A 16,491-nucleotide genomic window follows, 5' to 3' on the forward strand; every position below is an offset into this window, starting at 1 on the left:
AGCACTTTCGCTTGGTCTTTGCGTCGGGAAACATCTCACACAGAGAAATGTTCGAGGAGTATGAGAAGATCTAAACCACTGACCCCAAATGAGAACCGGGGAAGCTTTTATTGCCATGAATTCGGCTCTTACTGCTGTTTGTCCGGCCTTAAAGCGGAGAAATCGATCTAAGGGGCGGGCACCAAAAGGAGCTGTGTTTGATGAAGCTGATAGAAGTGGAAGATGAGTGGAAGAGGCAAGACCGGTGGTTTTGGTGTTTTCCTTTTTCTGATTTAAATCAGTGCCTTGCGGCTCTGAACTTGATTTCCTTGCCAATTTCTGCCCCAAGTTTAAAGTGAACTTTGAAATCTGTCAAAACTTCGACGTTTAAGAAGCTATGTCCATTAGGGGTGCGTCCCCGCCAGTGGTGGGGAGGCATTGGGCTTAGTTACGTTATGTGGCCCTTGGAGAAGCTCCAAATCGTTCAGAAGTGGGGTCTCAGCTGTTGAGGAGCCAATGGATTAATGCACAAGATATCTACTCATTTATAGCGCTTCCAAATCGCAAAGACTTTGAAATCATCTTGTTTCAGGAAGGAGCCTTGAAGAGTTTTACTCAAATATTTGATGCTAGTGTTGGACATGGCTTCTGGAAGAACTGGAAGCTGGACACCTCTGCTCCGCAAGATGTTAGATTCGTCTATGTTAAGTTCTGGACAGGCAAGGTGGCGGATGCTGATGTTGAGCAGTACCTACGCAGGTACTGTGAGATTCTACAGCCTGTGTTTAAACATCTGGGTCAGTTTGGACTGTGGTAAAGAGTCCGCCGTTATAAAGTGAAGTTACGTCATGACCCCGATGGCAATCTCTATCAGATCCCAAATTCAATCTCGCTGGGTCGTATAACGGCAGGATCTCATACCCTGGTCAGGTACAGAGGTGCTACATTTGAGGTTCCCAAGACCATCAAGTGAAAGACTGTGAGACCTTGAAGTGTTGGCGGTGCGGGGAGTTTGGGCATAGAGGTAAGGAGTGTAAAAATACAGAAATCTGTAATTTGTGCCAGGAACAAGGCCACACTTACTGTAAATGCCCAAGCTCCTATAGCAATAAAGCATGTGGACCGACACCGATGCCATCTACTGACGTCAACATGGCTCAAAATGGAAAACATCAGAGCACGCCATCTTAAACCAGTGAGGACATCCAGGAAGCCCAGATCAGCAATGAGGGTCCAGCTCAGATCAACAATGGAGAAGAGGCAAAGTCTACAAGTTCCATCAGCGACAGCTCTGACACCAGCTCCTTTGGCAGTAATGATTCCAGTTCAGAAAATTCAGATTCCAGTGAGGGAATTCTTCCTCCTTCAGGACATCAGAAAGAGTCACCTGGCCAAGGAGACACCGGAGCAGTGATGACGTCTGGACGGCAGTTACCGGAGAACGAAGGTGACGCTGTTCTTTTCACTCCTGACAGTTGATAGTCTGCAAGCTGGAAGTCTCCCTCCCACACAGTCTAGCACTGCCATTCTGAGTGTGGCTAAGAAGCGCAGACAAAGAGCGACTTCGTCGAGTTCCAGTGTTCAGAAAGAAATGAAGGAGTAAGAACTTTTAAGAACTCTGTTTATGATTAAGGTACCTTTTTTTGGTTGCTGTTGTTTTCCTTTGGTTTTTCTTTAAATGTCTCTTAATATTATATCTATAAATGTTAGAGGAATACGTACAGAAAGATGTAGAAAGATGAAAATAGAAAGTCGAAACAACAAAAAATGCGATACTATATGTGCACAAGAGCTGAGGCTGAAGGATAGTAATGACATTAATAATGTTAAGGGAATGTGGTCTGGTGGTCCTGCCGTATTATCTGTGGGTGACGATGGTGCTGACGGGGTGGGAATCTTCTTCAAACAGGATGCTGAGATCATTAAAAGCAGAGAAATTGTTCCTGGCAGGTTATTGCTTGTAGATAGTTTGTACAGGAATATAAAGCTAAGAATTGTTAATGTATATACACCCCCTGACAGAGCTGGCACAATGAGGTTATTTTATAACCTATATGAGATACTTTGTGTGGGATTTGGGGTAAATATTGTGTGGTGATTTTAATGTTATAACTGCAGAAAATGATAGAATATAAACTAAACATGTACCTCTATCTAGAGATGGACAGCTTCTTAAAAGAGTGTGTGACACGAGATTAAAAGGATTACAGATCTGAAGATTTTAACGAGTTCAGGGATTGACATGTGGTTAGTTTTTAAGAAACAAATTCAGTCGGTTCTTAAATATAAGTGCAAAGAATTGAATAAAGCAAGAAATTAATACTATAATATTTTAATGCTAGAACTTGTGGAATTACAAAGCAAACGGCGTCGGAATGCAGAGGATGAAGATAAATTATGTAGAATTAAATCAGAATTATCAAAGATAAATGATGAAACCTTTTTAAATGTACAGCTTCAAGCAGCTTTAAATACTGACTTTACGGGAAATGCACACAATGTTTTTAAAATGTAATGAAAAGAGGGAGAATAAAAGAATTAGAGGAATTAGGGATGATCATGGTAATATTATTGATAATGAAAAAGAAAAGAGAGCTTATTAGGACTAAATGTCAAGAGGCTTATAAGAAATTACCAGTCGAGGAGGAGAAAATCACACAGGTTTTATCCTCTTGTCAAAAATGAAGTGGAGTAGATTTATGTAATTGAACTAAAAGTATAGAAAAGAAGGAGATTTTTAGGGCAATCGAAAGTCTAAATGGCGGGAAATCTCCGGGGCCAGATGGGCTGCCGGCTGAGGTCTATAAAGTTGGCTCGTCTGAAATAAGTGACCTACTGATGGATTATTTTGAGAAGGGGATGTTAAATGAGAGCTTTTATCAGGCTGTAGTGTCGCTGATTTATAAAAAGGGAGATCAGTTTAATTTAGACAGTTGGAGACAGATAAGTGTGATGAATATAGACTATAAGATTTTAGCTAAAGTCTTAATGAACCGAATGAGTGACTTCTTGAATAGAATAACTGAATTTGAGCAAACGTGTGCAATAAAGGGACGTTTTATGATTGATAATTTATGCATAGTAGGGATCTTATTGCAGATGAGCAAACAGAGGACTTCTGTTTAATCAGTCTGGACCAGAAGAAGGCTTTTGATTTCATTTGGAGGGAGTACTTGTGGGGAGTGATGGAGTGCTATGGGTTCCCTTTAAAATTCATAGATATGCTGAAAGTCTTGTATAAGAAATCAATAGTTCAGATGAGTGTAAATGGAGTTTTAACAGAGAAGTTTGAGATTCACAGAGGGGTTAAACAGGGATGCCCTTTGAGTGCTGCACTCTGTATCATGGCTGTAAGTCCTCTTTTGAATAAAATCAAGCAGGACCCTCGTATTTCTGGGGTGACTAATAAATTAGGTAAACAGGTCAAAACATCGGATTCAAATCATTAAAACGTTTGTTTTGTCCAAATTGTTGTTCCTGTCCACAGTTTTCCCTCCTAATGAAAAACGCATCATGAGGCTAAATAAAATGTGTGTGCGGTGTATTTGGGGTACTTCAAGGGAAGTCACTAAAAGGGAAATTTTATATAAATCTAAAAATTTAGGGGGTCTTGGTGCAATGGACATTGGACTAAAACTCAAAATAGCTTATTGTAAAATAGTTGCACAGGCAATAAAGAGAGGTGCAGTGTGGGTGGGGAACACTAGAAGTTGGTGGAAAAAGAAAGGAAAGGCAAGAAAAAATGTTCCATGTTACAAATTAATATATGGAGATGTTATTTTTAAATATGTAAAGCTTCAGATCGACTGGTGTAATTTTCATAGTAAAAAGATCTATAACATTATAAGCGAACACATTCATGGAGGTCTTTATCCACACAAACACCTCAGTGAAGCAGAGAGTAAGATGTGCATCAGAAACATTCAGTCCAGGCAGATCTCGGAGAACATGAGGGACACAGCATGGCTGATCAGTGTGGGGAGATTGGCTGTGCCATGTGTCGTTAAGTGGAGCTGCTATGTCACCACGACAATGTGCCAGTCGGCTGACTGTGAGGAAGATGAGACTATTGAACACCTGTTACTTCACTGTGATCGATCTGTGGTTGTGTGGGAAAGACTAAAAGCTCTCGGTGTTAAGTTTGATATAAATGTTAAGTCTATAATGTTTGGTAATTTTCAGGAAAGTTTGTCAAAGAATGTCAAGGATTTTTATTGATGAAAATAAATAAATACATTAATTACTAAACAACCAAAAATGGTGTTGATTGACCGCTTATTAATTTACATGATATAATTGTATATAAAAATTATATTTCTGCATAAATACATCCTAAAACATCAGATTTTTTTCTAAAATATCATAAACCAGAAGTCTTGAAAGTAGATAAAGAGAATCCATCCATCCATCCATCTTACACCATGGACAGTTCGTCAGTCCATCATATGGCCAACATTCACTCACGCACTCACGCCTATAGGCAGTTTAGAGTGATCGATCAACCTAACATGCATGTGTTTGGACTGTGGGAGGAAACCGGAGTACCCGGAGGAAACCCACTCAAGCACGGGGAGAACATGCACACTCCACACAGAACGACCCGGACCGGGAATCCAACCCGGATCGTCTCGCTGTGAGGAGACACTGCTAACCACTACACCACCGTGCCGCAGACACTGGATAATTTCCCTTAATAAGTGAACGACCTAGTACAATATTTTGTCTTGTTGGTTTAATTGGGTTCTCTTTATCTACTTTTAGGACTCAAACAACATGTATTGCCTCTTTATGCAGAAACATGTAAAATTCTGAAAGGGTTGACAAGTTTAGCTTTATAGCACATCACTACTGCAGTATTTAAGACAGGGGTGGGCAAACTTTTTGGCTCAGGGCCAGGGGCCACATTGAATTTTAAACTTTGACAGACAGGCCGGGCCAGCTCCAGGTGCATATATGTCAAACATAAACATATAAAAGGCATAACAGTGTTAAAACTTAGTCACTTTTAGTGGGAACAGTGTTGCTGATCCCCCTTTTTTGCCAGTGCATGGAAGTCTGGTGTTTTGTTGTGGCAATTCTCAGAACAGATCTGAGGTGTTCATCACTCAGCTGGGATCTGTGGGGGGCTTTGTTGGTGTTCATCACACTAAAAGTCTGTTCACACACACATGTAGAGCCAAACACCACCAACATCCTCTGTGCCATCTTCCGGATGTTTGGAAATGTGTCTGTGCTTAATGAAGCATAAAACTCATCCAGTTTAAGAGAGTTGAACTTCTCCTTTAAGACGGTGTCACACTGAAGATCAATAAGTTCCAACTCCAACTCCTGTGGTGCCGTTTAAGGGTCCTGTGTGAACGGACAAGACACCAAAATCAGAGAACCGACGGCAGAATTCTCCCTGCAGGTCGTCCAGTGGTTTTGTGTGTTCTTTCACATGTTGAGGGGCCTCTTTCAGCGTAGCCAGCGGGGGGACATGAGTGAATGACTTGTTTGACATTTGCTTTGAGAAAAGAGCTAGCTTGGTTTTGAAGGCTCTCACGTTTGTGTACATTTCATGCACGAACTGGTCTTTTCCTTGTAGCTTCATGTTCAGCTCATTCATGTGCGTCAGGATGTCCACAGCAGAAGCTAAATCACAAAGCCAGTCTGTGTCACTCAGCTCAGGAAAATCGTCACCTTTCTCAAGTAGCTCCAAAAATGAGATAATCTCCTGTTTGAGCTCCCACACTCGACACGCTTTCCCCAAACTGGACCAGCGGACGCTGGAGTGGTAAAGCAAGTCCTGGGGCCTCATTTATAAACAAAAACTCATTTATTATACAAAAACTGTGATTTATAAAAAAGTACGTGGCGTAAAAACGTGCGTAGTTTTAAGCAAACTCTAGAGCTGCCGTAAACCTGTAAAACATTGCGGAGAGAGAGATAGAGAGAGTGGGGAAATAGTGACATCATCTGGTTAAATAGAGAATTGCAAGTAAATGCGCAAACCATCCTCACGCATCAGTTAATCCCGAATAGATCAAGATTAAGAACAGAAGGATTAACAAAGATTAACAAACACATATTAATTAATTATTAATTAATTTGCAGTCATTATTTTTTGTCTGTATGTTTAAGGTTTTAGTGCATGCTGTATCTTATTCGACTTTATTTGTAGTACTATTTTATTCTAGCTGGTTTTATTTCACTCTGCATTTTAATTAAGGTTAATTTAATTCTACATATTGTTTTATTTCGCACTTTTAAACACGTTTTAAAAGGGTACTTAATAAAACGTATTTTATTATCATCATCATCATCATCATGACGACAGCAAATGGAACTAATAATAAAGCAAGAAAGATACAGTAAAGGGAAATTGGTTGTTAATATTTGAGATAATTAACAGCTGTAACTATTTGCAGTAAATCACAGCTATATAAGTAGACAAGATCGACTGATGCGCTGTCTGTCATAATGGCTTTTTTGGCATTACTCGAAGACCTAGCGAGCCGCCAAATAAGGCGACAACGTATTTTTCGAGATCATGAAGATTTTTTTGCAAACGATGATGACTGGTTAATGAGCCGATTTAGGTTTCCAAGAGCAATTCTCTTGACACTGTGTGCTGAGTTGGGTCCAGATTTGGAGAGACCAGCACTACGAAATCGGGCAATACTTGTCCATTTACAAGGTGTTAACAACCCTTGGATTCCTGGCAACTGGTTGCTTTCAGAGGGAATTAGCAGACAGGTCGGGGATATCTCAACCATCCTTAAGCTCCATGATGTCAGGCGTATTATCTGGCATAATAAAACTGACAGGTCGGTACATCAGGTTTCCTTACACTTTGAGTGAACAGGCTGACATTAAAGTGCAATTCGCAGCAGTGGCCGGTTTCCCAAATGTAATCGGAGCAATTGACTGCACTCATGTTGCCATAAGAGCACCAAGCCAGAATGAAGCTGCTTTCATCAACAGAAAGCAAATTCATTCTATAAACGTACAGGTCATATGCGATGCTACAATGACCTTAACCAACGTAGTTGCTCGATGGCCTGGTTCTACTCATGACTCATTTATTCTGAGGAACAGCAGTGTAGGAACCCGTCTTGAAAATGGAGCTGTACGGGATGGTTGGCTTCTTGGTAAGTTTAAAATGTATTATTATTATTTTAATTTAAGCAGTTGCCCTAGCAGTAAATGCAACATTATCTCTGATTAATTTCTTTAGGTGATAGTGGCTACCCGCTCAAGCGCTGGCTCCTCACTCCATTTCCAAACCCACAGAGCACAGAGGAGAGACGCTACAATGACGTGCACACTCTGACACGCTCTGTTGTAGAACGCACCATCGGGCTGCTAAAAGGCCGATGGCGCTGTTTAGATGCATCAGGTGGGAGACTGCTTTACAACCCAGAGAAGGTCTGCCGGATAGTGAGAGCATGGGCCGTGCTACACAACATGGCACAGCAGAATGGTCTCCCCCTGATAATGACCGACCAACAAGCAAATGACCCTGAACCAGACCCACATGTTTACCCACCTGACGCACGTAATATTCAAGCAGTCAGACTGCGCGAGGACGTGATGCGTCGATTATAACTATTTGGAGAGAAACGCAAAGGTATTTTTTAACAAGTTCTTTTAATGTACTTGACATTTCAGACAGTATCCCCTTAATCTCTTTAAGCTCATTTGTTAAATTGTCAATTGCTGTAATTGTGTTTATTTGTGTTTGTAAAACAGCCTCAGTCAGAACACGACCTCCGCTTAAAGCACGTGGTGCACCGCTGGAGGCATCCGGGGCACCGGAGACACCGCTGGAGGCAACCGGGGCACCGGAGACACCGTTGGGGCCGGGTTGGCAGTCTTCAGCTGAATGACTGCTGTCCACTCCCACAGTCCTCTCTAAAAAACAGTGATGGTTAAATAATTTAATAAACCATTCTAGGAAAAAAAGTCTGATTATTGCGTCTTTATTAAAACTATGTACGATTATGGATAATTTGTTTTTACCTGGTTCACCAGTGATGGGTTCATCAGCCAAGTCTGTATCGCCCTCCTTTTCAGTCACCACGCCACTTAACAGGGGTTCTCCAATTAAACATGCCATCCTCTCATGAAAAGGAGACGGAGAAAGTGTGGCCTTTCCCCCACCAGTAGCACTTGCACTCTTCCTGTGCAAAGAAATCCGTTTCTTTGCATCTACTTTCAAGTCCGACCATTTCTTTTTTACTTCTGCAACAGTGCGGCTTGTAGAGCTTACATTGTTAACAGCTGCAGCCACATGTTGCCACTCAACAAACTTGCGTTTGTTTGTCACTCCACTACTAAGGCTCCCAAACAACACATTTTTCCTTGCCTCGACCTCTGAAACAAGGACTTCCACTTCACATTCTCCAAATTTTCGTTTTTTCGTCTTTTTCTCATCCATTATTCCGCTTCAAAAAGAATGGGGCAAGCTGCCATTTAAATGTTTATGAGTGATTTGCATTGACCATTTATGGGTAAAAGTGAGCGGGGCGGAGGCGGAACGTGCGGCTGATTCAGCTGCGCTCAGTTTGAAGATGGTTGTGATTTATAAAGAGGAAACAACGTGCAGGTGTGCGTACGCAGGGTTTTATAAATGAGGCCCCTGGATTCTGTTTGCTGAAATGAACCAATAATTTAGAAACCTGGACTCATCTGAGAGCTCCTTGTTTCAGGTTATTAATGAACTGCTGCCATCTAGAGTAGAAAAAGCACAGTGAGATTAGATCATCTGACTGACTCCTCCTTTTCAAAGCTCCTCCTCCTCCACACGTCCTCAAACTCTTGTAGGAAGTGAACCTCATCCTGTCTCCTGATCTTCATTCTGCTTTCACTCCACTCAGAGATGCCAATGAGGAGCTTTTAAACAGTGACTGTATGTGTTTGTTTCTTGCTGTGTGATTCTGAAAGGAGCTAAAACTCACTCAGTGGGTTGAAGGGCTACGGTGGCTGATTCTCCACTGAGCTGCTCTGATCATTACAGACGTCCTGAAAGTGAAAGTGGAGTTTGGACTGAAGGAGCCATTACAGAGAAACAGCACAGCAGCAGTTGGAGGAAATGGCTGCTAGAAACCCTCTTTCAGAAGAAGAGCTTTCATGTCCTGTGTGCTGCGACATCTTCAGGGATCCTGTTGTTCTGTCGTGCAGCCACAGTGTGTGTAAAACCTGCCTGCAGCAGTTCTGGGAAACTAAGGGGTCTCGAGAATGTCCAGTTTGTAGAAGAAGATCCTCTAAAGTATATCCTCCTATTAATCTTGCACTGAAGAATCTTTGTGAGGCTTTTCTAGAGAGCAGGAGTCAGAGATCTTCAGCAGGGTCTGAGGGGCTCTGCGTTCTGCACAATGAGGAACTCAAACTCTTCTGTCTGGATGATCAGCAGCCTGTGTGTGTGGTCTGCCATCTATCAAAGACACATAAAGATCACAACTGCTGTCCAGTAGATGAAGCTGTGACTGATTTTAAGGTAGGACACATCAAATATTTTGAAATGTTAAATGTAACAAACTAATAGTCTGAATCAGTTCAGTACCAGATCAGCCTGTTTGTGCTAAAGGTAAAGTCAGTCAGTGGGTGTGGCTTCAGGCCAAACAGCACGAGTGAATTATCAGTCAGAAAAATGCTCTGTTGTTAAATTCATTATGACGGTCAATGTAAAATGTAAACTTACAGAAATACAGAATTACTCTCCACTGGACAAACATGAAAAAATATCTTCTAGTTCTGAAGCAGAAAGTAAAACTGCTGTTATTCTCTACTCAACTGTAGTTTGTAGGACAACTATTACATTTAAACAGCTAAACTGATCACTCATCACTCATTTAGACGTCACTCATCTGAACTGTTGTTTGATTCCAGGATAAACTCATGTCTGCTTTGAACCCTCTACAGAAGAATCTGACAGTCTTAGAGGAAGCTAAACGAGACTATGACCAAACAGCCGCCCACATTAAGGTGAAACATCATCTTGAACTGTGAAACATATTGCTGAGGTCATGTTTCTGATGAGGGTCCACTTCTCTTGTAGGTGCTAAACGCTTGTAGATCATCTGTTAGAGTTTGTGTTTCCTAATCGTCTCTCATTCCAGACGCAGGCCCAGCACACAGAGAGGCAGATAAAGGAGGAGTTTGAGAAGCTTCACCAGTTTCTAAGAGATGAAGAAGCAGCAAGGATAGCTGCACTGAAGGAGGAAGAGGAGCAGAAGAGTCAGATGATGAGGAGGAAGATTGAGGAGATGAATGGAGAAATATCAGCTCTTTCAGACACAATCAGGAACATAGAGAAGGAGATGGAGGCTGAGGACGTTCTGTTCTTACAGGTGAGAAATTCCTTCTTTCTTTCTTTCTTTCTTTCTTTCTTTCTTTCTTTCTGTCTTTCTTTCTTTCTTTCTTTCTTTCTTTCTTTCTTTCTGTCTTTCTTTCTTTCTTTCTTTCTGTATTTACTTGCACATACAAAACACTCCTTCTTTTCTCTTTCCAGCTTTATTGTTGTATTAAATAAAATGTGAGTTATTTGTTTTAGTATGAAAGGGGAGGATCTCCATGAAGATCTGTCTACAGCCTAATTAGAGCTTTTCTGAGATTTCCACCAACATTAGCCAGACTGTTGACATGAAGGAGAAAGCTCCTTTACATTAACCCAAACCAACTCTGCGTACCTCTGTAAAGCCTGTGTCCACTCAGCGCAGGCACAACATACAGAATGCTTATAGCAGCAGTTCTTCAGGTCGACTGCAGGGCTGAGAATGAGTCTTGATATGAATTTCACTGCAGTTCAGAAAGTGAATGTCAACTGAGGAATGAATGAAACTCCAGTGTAAATATCGGAATTCATTTAACTCACAAGGTAAGAAGTTAGTTATAGAGCTAATGACACAAAGTCCTTATAGGGAAGTCTGTCCTCTTGATGGCTCTCTTTACAACGTCCCTGGGCAGGGATTTCCAGTCCTAACAGACTAGACTCCGCTGTCTTTGAATGAGGAGTCTAGTCTTGTATGTCTGGAGAAACTGAAACTAAGAGCCAAATCAACTTTTAAAAAATATATTTGAAAATCAGTGATAAAATCAAATATTTTAGCATTAATAACACACACACACACACACACACACACACACACACACACACACACACACACACACACACACAATAACAGTGTTTCAGCTTCTTCTGGCTAATGCAAGTGCCTGTATATCCACAGAGAAGGGGAGCTTCACTAGCGCTTACTCAGCAAGCTGATTGGCTCATTTTATTGGAGGTGGGACTTTCCTAATGAACTGACACCAGGCTGAAGGAGCTTCCCTTTCTTCTACCATCCAGTGTCCTGTCTCCCCTTTACAACATCTCTGCACACGCTTGTGTGTGTGTTCATCTCTGAGCTGCAGCTGCTGTGTGTGTAGTTGTGTTATGATATTGATATTAATTTTATTAATGACTCAGTTTTTCAGGAGAAACTTTACTCTGAAAGGCTCCTGTTTTCATTTGCACTCATTCTCTCCTCAGCTGACTGCATTGCAGTTTGAAAGTGACTTGTGCAAACGAGGGGCATCTCGAATTCTCGTGCCCACATGAATGAATGATATCATAGTGCTGCAGAATTGGGGTGGTAAGCAATATGAAGGATGTGGCAGCCGTTACATTCTGCCAGCCCAAAGATCCCAGGATGAGTTAATAGGAAGCTTTAATTGTCTCCTCCACACGATGATCAGCAAACAGCAACAGGCGTTGAATACGTGTGTTTGGGTGTGTAGACGTGTGTGTGGTTTCTGTAAATCAGAGAACAAACAAAAAGCTCGACTGCAGAACACGATATTTACTCAAATGTGTAAATTATTTATTATTAGATGTTAATAAAACAGTCCAGCTAATATATTGAATTCTCTAGTTCTATTAATAATCAGTGCAAATTCACTGAGAGCCAAAGTAGAATTAGCAACATCTCACTAATCTCCACTGACTTTAGCAGAGTCAGCACATTTCACAGGGAACAACACCAGAAGCCCCATAAACGATTATTACAGCTTCATTAATGCTCACAGAGCCACAGACACCAAGTAGAGTACAGTACTGAGCTCTGCTGGGAGGAATCTCATCTTCTGACTCTGTATCTGATCATCAGCAGAGCTTCTCCTGGATCCTCTGAACGTTCCGGCTCTGATGTCTCATCATCCACAAACCTGCTGCTTGTTGTTAGTTTGGCTCTGGTTCTGTTGTTGCTGGTTCTCCTGTAATTCTTAGCCGTGTTTCCAAGTGAGCCTCATTAGATCTTCACCTGCGTCTGTTTGTTGACGACTGGTTGATGGATTTGTTTGCGTTTTGCTCGTCGGTCTAGTTTGTGGTCCCTGCCTCTCAAAATCCACCCAGTCAAACTCCTTTATCAACATCTGACTGATTAGATTTATTAATAAATAACAAACATACTGAGTTTTATTAAGTAGTTATTTAGAAGGTGAAGTTTTATTGAGATGAAATGATGGATAATGTCACTAACTTGGCTGTTTGCTGGTGTTTGTGTGTTTCATCTGAAAAACTCCTGAAAAGTCTCTTCACTTTTAACTACAGTGTTCTTTTTGTTTCCCTCTCAGAACTTCAAGTCCACAGAGAAACAGTGAGTAAATGTCAGACCACACATTTTATCTAATGCTACAGTAATTATTACATTTAAATCTACAGTATATTGTGTTTATTGTAAATATGAGTGTATTCTAATGAAATGAGGGGGAATAAGGACCGTGTGTTAATGTTGTAGTGATGAGAACAGAAGCAGAAATATTTATTTAACAGAAACTACAGAATTATTGACTCTCCAGACAATAAATGTGATCAAATATTGATATTTAGTGAAATAAATGACAGGCTGTAAAGTTTCTACAGTGATATATTTCACACAGTCTTCTGTTCTCAGAGCTCAGCTCACACCAAAGGATCCAGAGAAGACATCAGGAGCTCTGATCAATGTTGGGAAGCACCTTTCCAACCTGAAGTTCAGAGTGTGGGAGAACATGCAGGAGGTTCTCCAGTACAGTAAGTTCTGTTTCTCTTAGGGTTGATCTCTCACACACAGCCTGCTTCTGCACTAATGACACACTGTTTATAAACTATTAGTAACATGTTATCATGTTCTCTTTATTCAGGGGGTATAAAGGAGACTGAAACTGTACTTAAGTGAAAGTATGAATACTGTACTGTGCAGAAATCTCACTCAGATCAAACGGGAAGTGTGGAGATAAAATAAACTCCAGTTAAAGAAGAAGAATCAGATTTTAATCCAATTGATTAAAAAATTAAATAAAATTTTAACGTCTTCTTTAATTCTGTCAAATTATTTTTACATGTAAGTTTAATTTATGTGAAATAATTTCTCTCATTGTAATTGTGTTACTAATCCAATTAAACCCTAAAAATATTATGTATAAATTGAATCTGAACAGAATTTTAAACTCTTGAAACATCAATTTCATTAATTTATTAAAAATGTGATCAAGATAGAATTTTATTATTTATAGTAAAACTTTATAATTTTAATACAGTAATAAAATGTTTTCTAATATTTGTAACGATGTTAATCAGTAAAATGAAACAATAATAATAAAGAAACTCAAAAAACTATTTGACTTTCAAAAGACAAATAATCCCTAAAAGACCCAAACAAAAACGAATCAAATTAAAATGAACAATGTTTAAAAATGCATTTGGGCTTTTTGACTTTTTAGTATATTTTTATTTAAAAATAAAATAATACAACATTTTAATAATTAAACCGTTTTATTATTGTGTTATTAATAAAAATACAACATTAAAATTATATTTCATACTGACATTGAGGTAAATATCAATTTTATTAATGGATAAAATATAAATAATGAAAATACTAATTTTATACATTAATGTAAAAAAGTATTTTCATAAATATTTTATTAGATTATTAGATTATATAAACTACACAGAAATATTAAGTCGATTTTATTCTTCATCTTCTTCATATTATTATTATTATTACTATTATTACTATTATTAATTAGGTCTAAATGAATCACCAATAAAACTATTTAACTTTTAAAAGAAAATGAATCCAGAAAAGACACAAATAAATCAAAATAAATGCACATTTAAAAAAATATATTTGTGTTTTTTCACTTTTTTATATTTTTATTGTAAGACAAACAGAACAATATTTAAAAAATGTAAACTTTATTCTTGTTTTGCTTTTAAGCCAAACACAACAATAAAATTATATTTTATATTGAAATGGAGGCAAATATCAATTTCACTCCTATTGATCAAATAGAAATATTTAAAATATTAATTTCATGTGTTAATTAAAAAGTGTGATTACATTAATTATACAATACTATTGCAGTAATTTATTATTATTATTATTATTATTATTATTATTATTATTAAATCTGATTCAATAATGTATTTATGTCAGTATTCTAAAAGGGTCTCTACAGCATGTCTGGGGGTCTTCTTACTCCAAACAAGTTAATATTTTCACTTCATATTCAATTTTATTTTTTCTTCTCAAAACCAAATAAAGTGTTTTCTGCACAGCAGCCCAGAACAATAAATATTAAACTGATGTTATATAGATTACAGTGATGATACAGTAGATAATAGATATGACATCATCTCATCATTAACTGGATCACAGACGTTCAGGAAATGTGTGGACATCAGATTTTGATCATTTGATGGAGAGAGAAAATGGACTGTTTTATAATTTATAATAATAATTTATTGTAATAATTAATAAAATATAAAACGCATCACAAAATGATCTGAAAGTCCGTGAGAGTGAAGATGTTGATGGACGTTCAGCTCTGTGAGTGAATCCCTACAGAAAAATGCTGCACTCAGATCAGATCAGTCACTGGACTGTAATGACCACTCACTACTGAACATGCACTTTAGTGCTGCTCTGAACTGAACATCAACATTTAGTCCAGGATTAAAGTTGATCTGAGTTCTGGAATCTACCTCTAAAGCTGTTTCACTCACAGTAAAGAAAACAGTCTGTAGAGGTGAAACATTTACAGAAACGAGAGAAAAACTGATGTTTCATTGTGTTCTCTCTCCTCAGCCCCTGTTACTCTAGACCCCAACACTGCACATCCACGCCTCCACCTGTCTGATGATCTCACTGCTGTAGAAGACAAAAAGCAGAGATCATCACTTCCAGATAATCCAGAGAGATTTGATAAGTGGTGCTGTGTTCTGGGTTCTGAGGGTTTTAACTCAGGGATTCACTGCTGGGACGTCCAGGTTGGAGACAGTGATGACTGGGAACTGGGTGTGATCCCAGAGTCTGTAACAAGAAAAGGAGACTCTTTCTCGGGTTCATTGTGGAGTCTGAGATACAATAAAAGCAGTAATAAAATCTGGATTCTCTGTCCAGGACAGTTAGTTCACTCCTTCACACCTAAAGAGAAGCCGCAGAGGGTCAGAGTGCAGCTGGACTGGGACAGGGGGAAAGTGACCTTCACTGATCTTCTAACCAACACACACCTGCACACTATAACACACACTTTCACTCAGAGAGTTTTACCATATTTCTGGAATCTGTCTGTTCATCCTCTGAGGATCTTACCAGTGAAGACGTCAGTAACAGTGGAGCAGCACAGTTAAAGCTGAAGCTGCTTAGAATGATCATTTATAAGGTAGTGAGTGTCTGAATTATGATCATAAGAATATGTCACTGCATGTATATTTTAAATAATGTGTTTGTACCGCTCCATCCTGACATGTCTGAGTGAAATAAAATGCTGGTTTAAAGTGTCACAGAGTGGCTCCTGATATCATGACAGCATTAGAAACGTTCTCTGAGTGAGATTTCACTCGTTTTCAGTGGAGATTTTATTTCTCCATCATCCTGCATTTTTCTCCATCATCAGATCTTTAAAGCTCTGCTGTGGTTCAGAGATTCATAGTAAAAAACCGCCAGTCAGACTTTTGTGGGGTTTGCGCGTGAGAAGAGTCGCTTTTTGATGAAGGGTGTCAGTCCAGCAAGGTGACCAGTTATGAGCAGCTCCGTGAAGTCGCTCTGCAGATCAGCGCATTGAGCGATGGGCGTTGATGGTTCAGGAGCTCAACCTTGACATTCGCTGTAAGAAGGGAAGGGACAATGTGGCCGATGCTCGATCTCGTTCATTAGAGTCTCTTTATTAGACCAACATGGGATGTTGTTTGGTGGTGGGAGCGCAGCGTCCTGTGAGCGGAGCTTCCCTTTTCCCTCGCTTTCCCTCAGTCTTCTCAGGTGGACCTTGTTGCTGCGAGACTGACGTCTCGGTTTTCCCGGCGTATGATTGGCTGTTCCTGCTGGTGCCCGGGGGGCGTGCCTGGGGGGGGGGGGGGTTGTCTCTGGGGAACAACTCCTTCTTAAGTGGAGCTTCATTTTCAGACTGAAGTCGTTTGTTCTGTCCGTTTTCCTCCACGTGAACAGACTTGCAGTCATTTTTTACCTTTACTTAAATTCCGAGTGAGGCGGGTTTGTCGGACTTTCA

The 16,491-nt window shown here is 39.7% G+C and overlaps 1 protein-coding gene and 1 long non-coding RNA gene across 4 annotated transcripts; one reads left to right on the forward strand and one right to left on the reverse strand.

Moving 5' to 3' along the window:
• Positions 1-7,589: 7,589 nt before the first annotated feature.
• LOC119264091 lies at positions 7,590-8,058 on the reverse strand. Its single transcript, XR_005130758.1, has 2 exons — positions 7,981-8,058; positions 7,590-7,872 (listed from the first exon to the last, which is right to left on the reverse strand). It is a non-coding gene; the product is annotated as an uncharacterized LOC119264091 (long non-coding RNA).
• A 730-nt stretch (positions 8,059-8,788) lies between these two features.
• Positions 8,789-15,769, forward strand: LOC119264084 (tripartite motif-containing protein 35-like). Of its 3 annotated transcripts, none has more exons than XM_037541577.1 (6): positions 8,789-9,457; positions 9,850-9,945; positions 10,080-10,310; positions 12,583-12,596; positions 12,894-13,012; positions 15,072-15,769. In XM_037541577.1, the coding sequence occupies exons 1-6, from the start codon at positions 9,053-9,055 to the stop codon at positions 15,614-15,616; spliced, it is 1,410 nt and encodes a 469-aa protein (XP_037397474.1). In that variant the 5' UTR covers positions 8,789-9,052; the 3' UTR covers positions 15,617-15,769. The 3 variants fall into 3 exon arrangements, with proteins under 3 accessions (XP_037397474.1, XP_037397475.1, XP_037397473.1); XM_037541578.1 differs by having other exon boundaries at positions 9,883-9,945; positions 12,574-12,596; XM_037541576.1 differs by having other exon boundaries at positions 9,053-9,457; positions 12,574-12,596.
• The last annotated feature ends 722 nt before the right edge of the window (positions 15,770-16,491 follow it).

The sequence above is a fragment of the Pygocentrus nattereri genome, chromosome 9, assembly GCF_015220715.1.
Source record: "Pygocentrus nattereri isolate fPygNat1 chromosome 9, fPygNat1.pri, whole genome shotgun sequence".
Classification (NCBI taxonomy): Eukaryota; Metazoa; Chordata; class Actinopteri; order Characiformes; family Serrasalmidae; genus Pygocentrus; species Pygocentrus nattereri.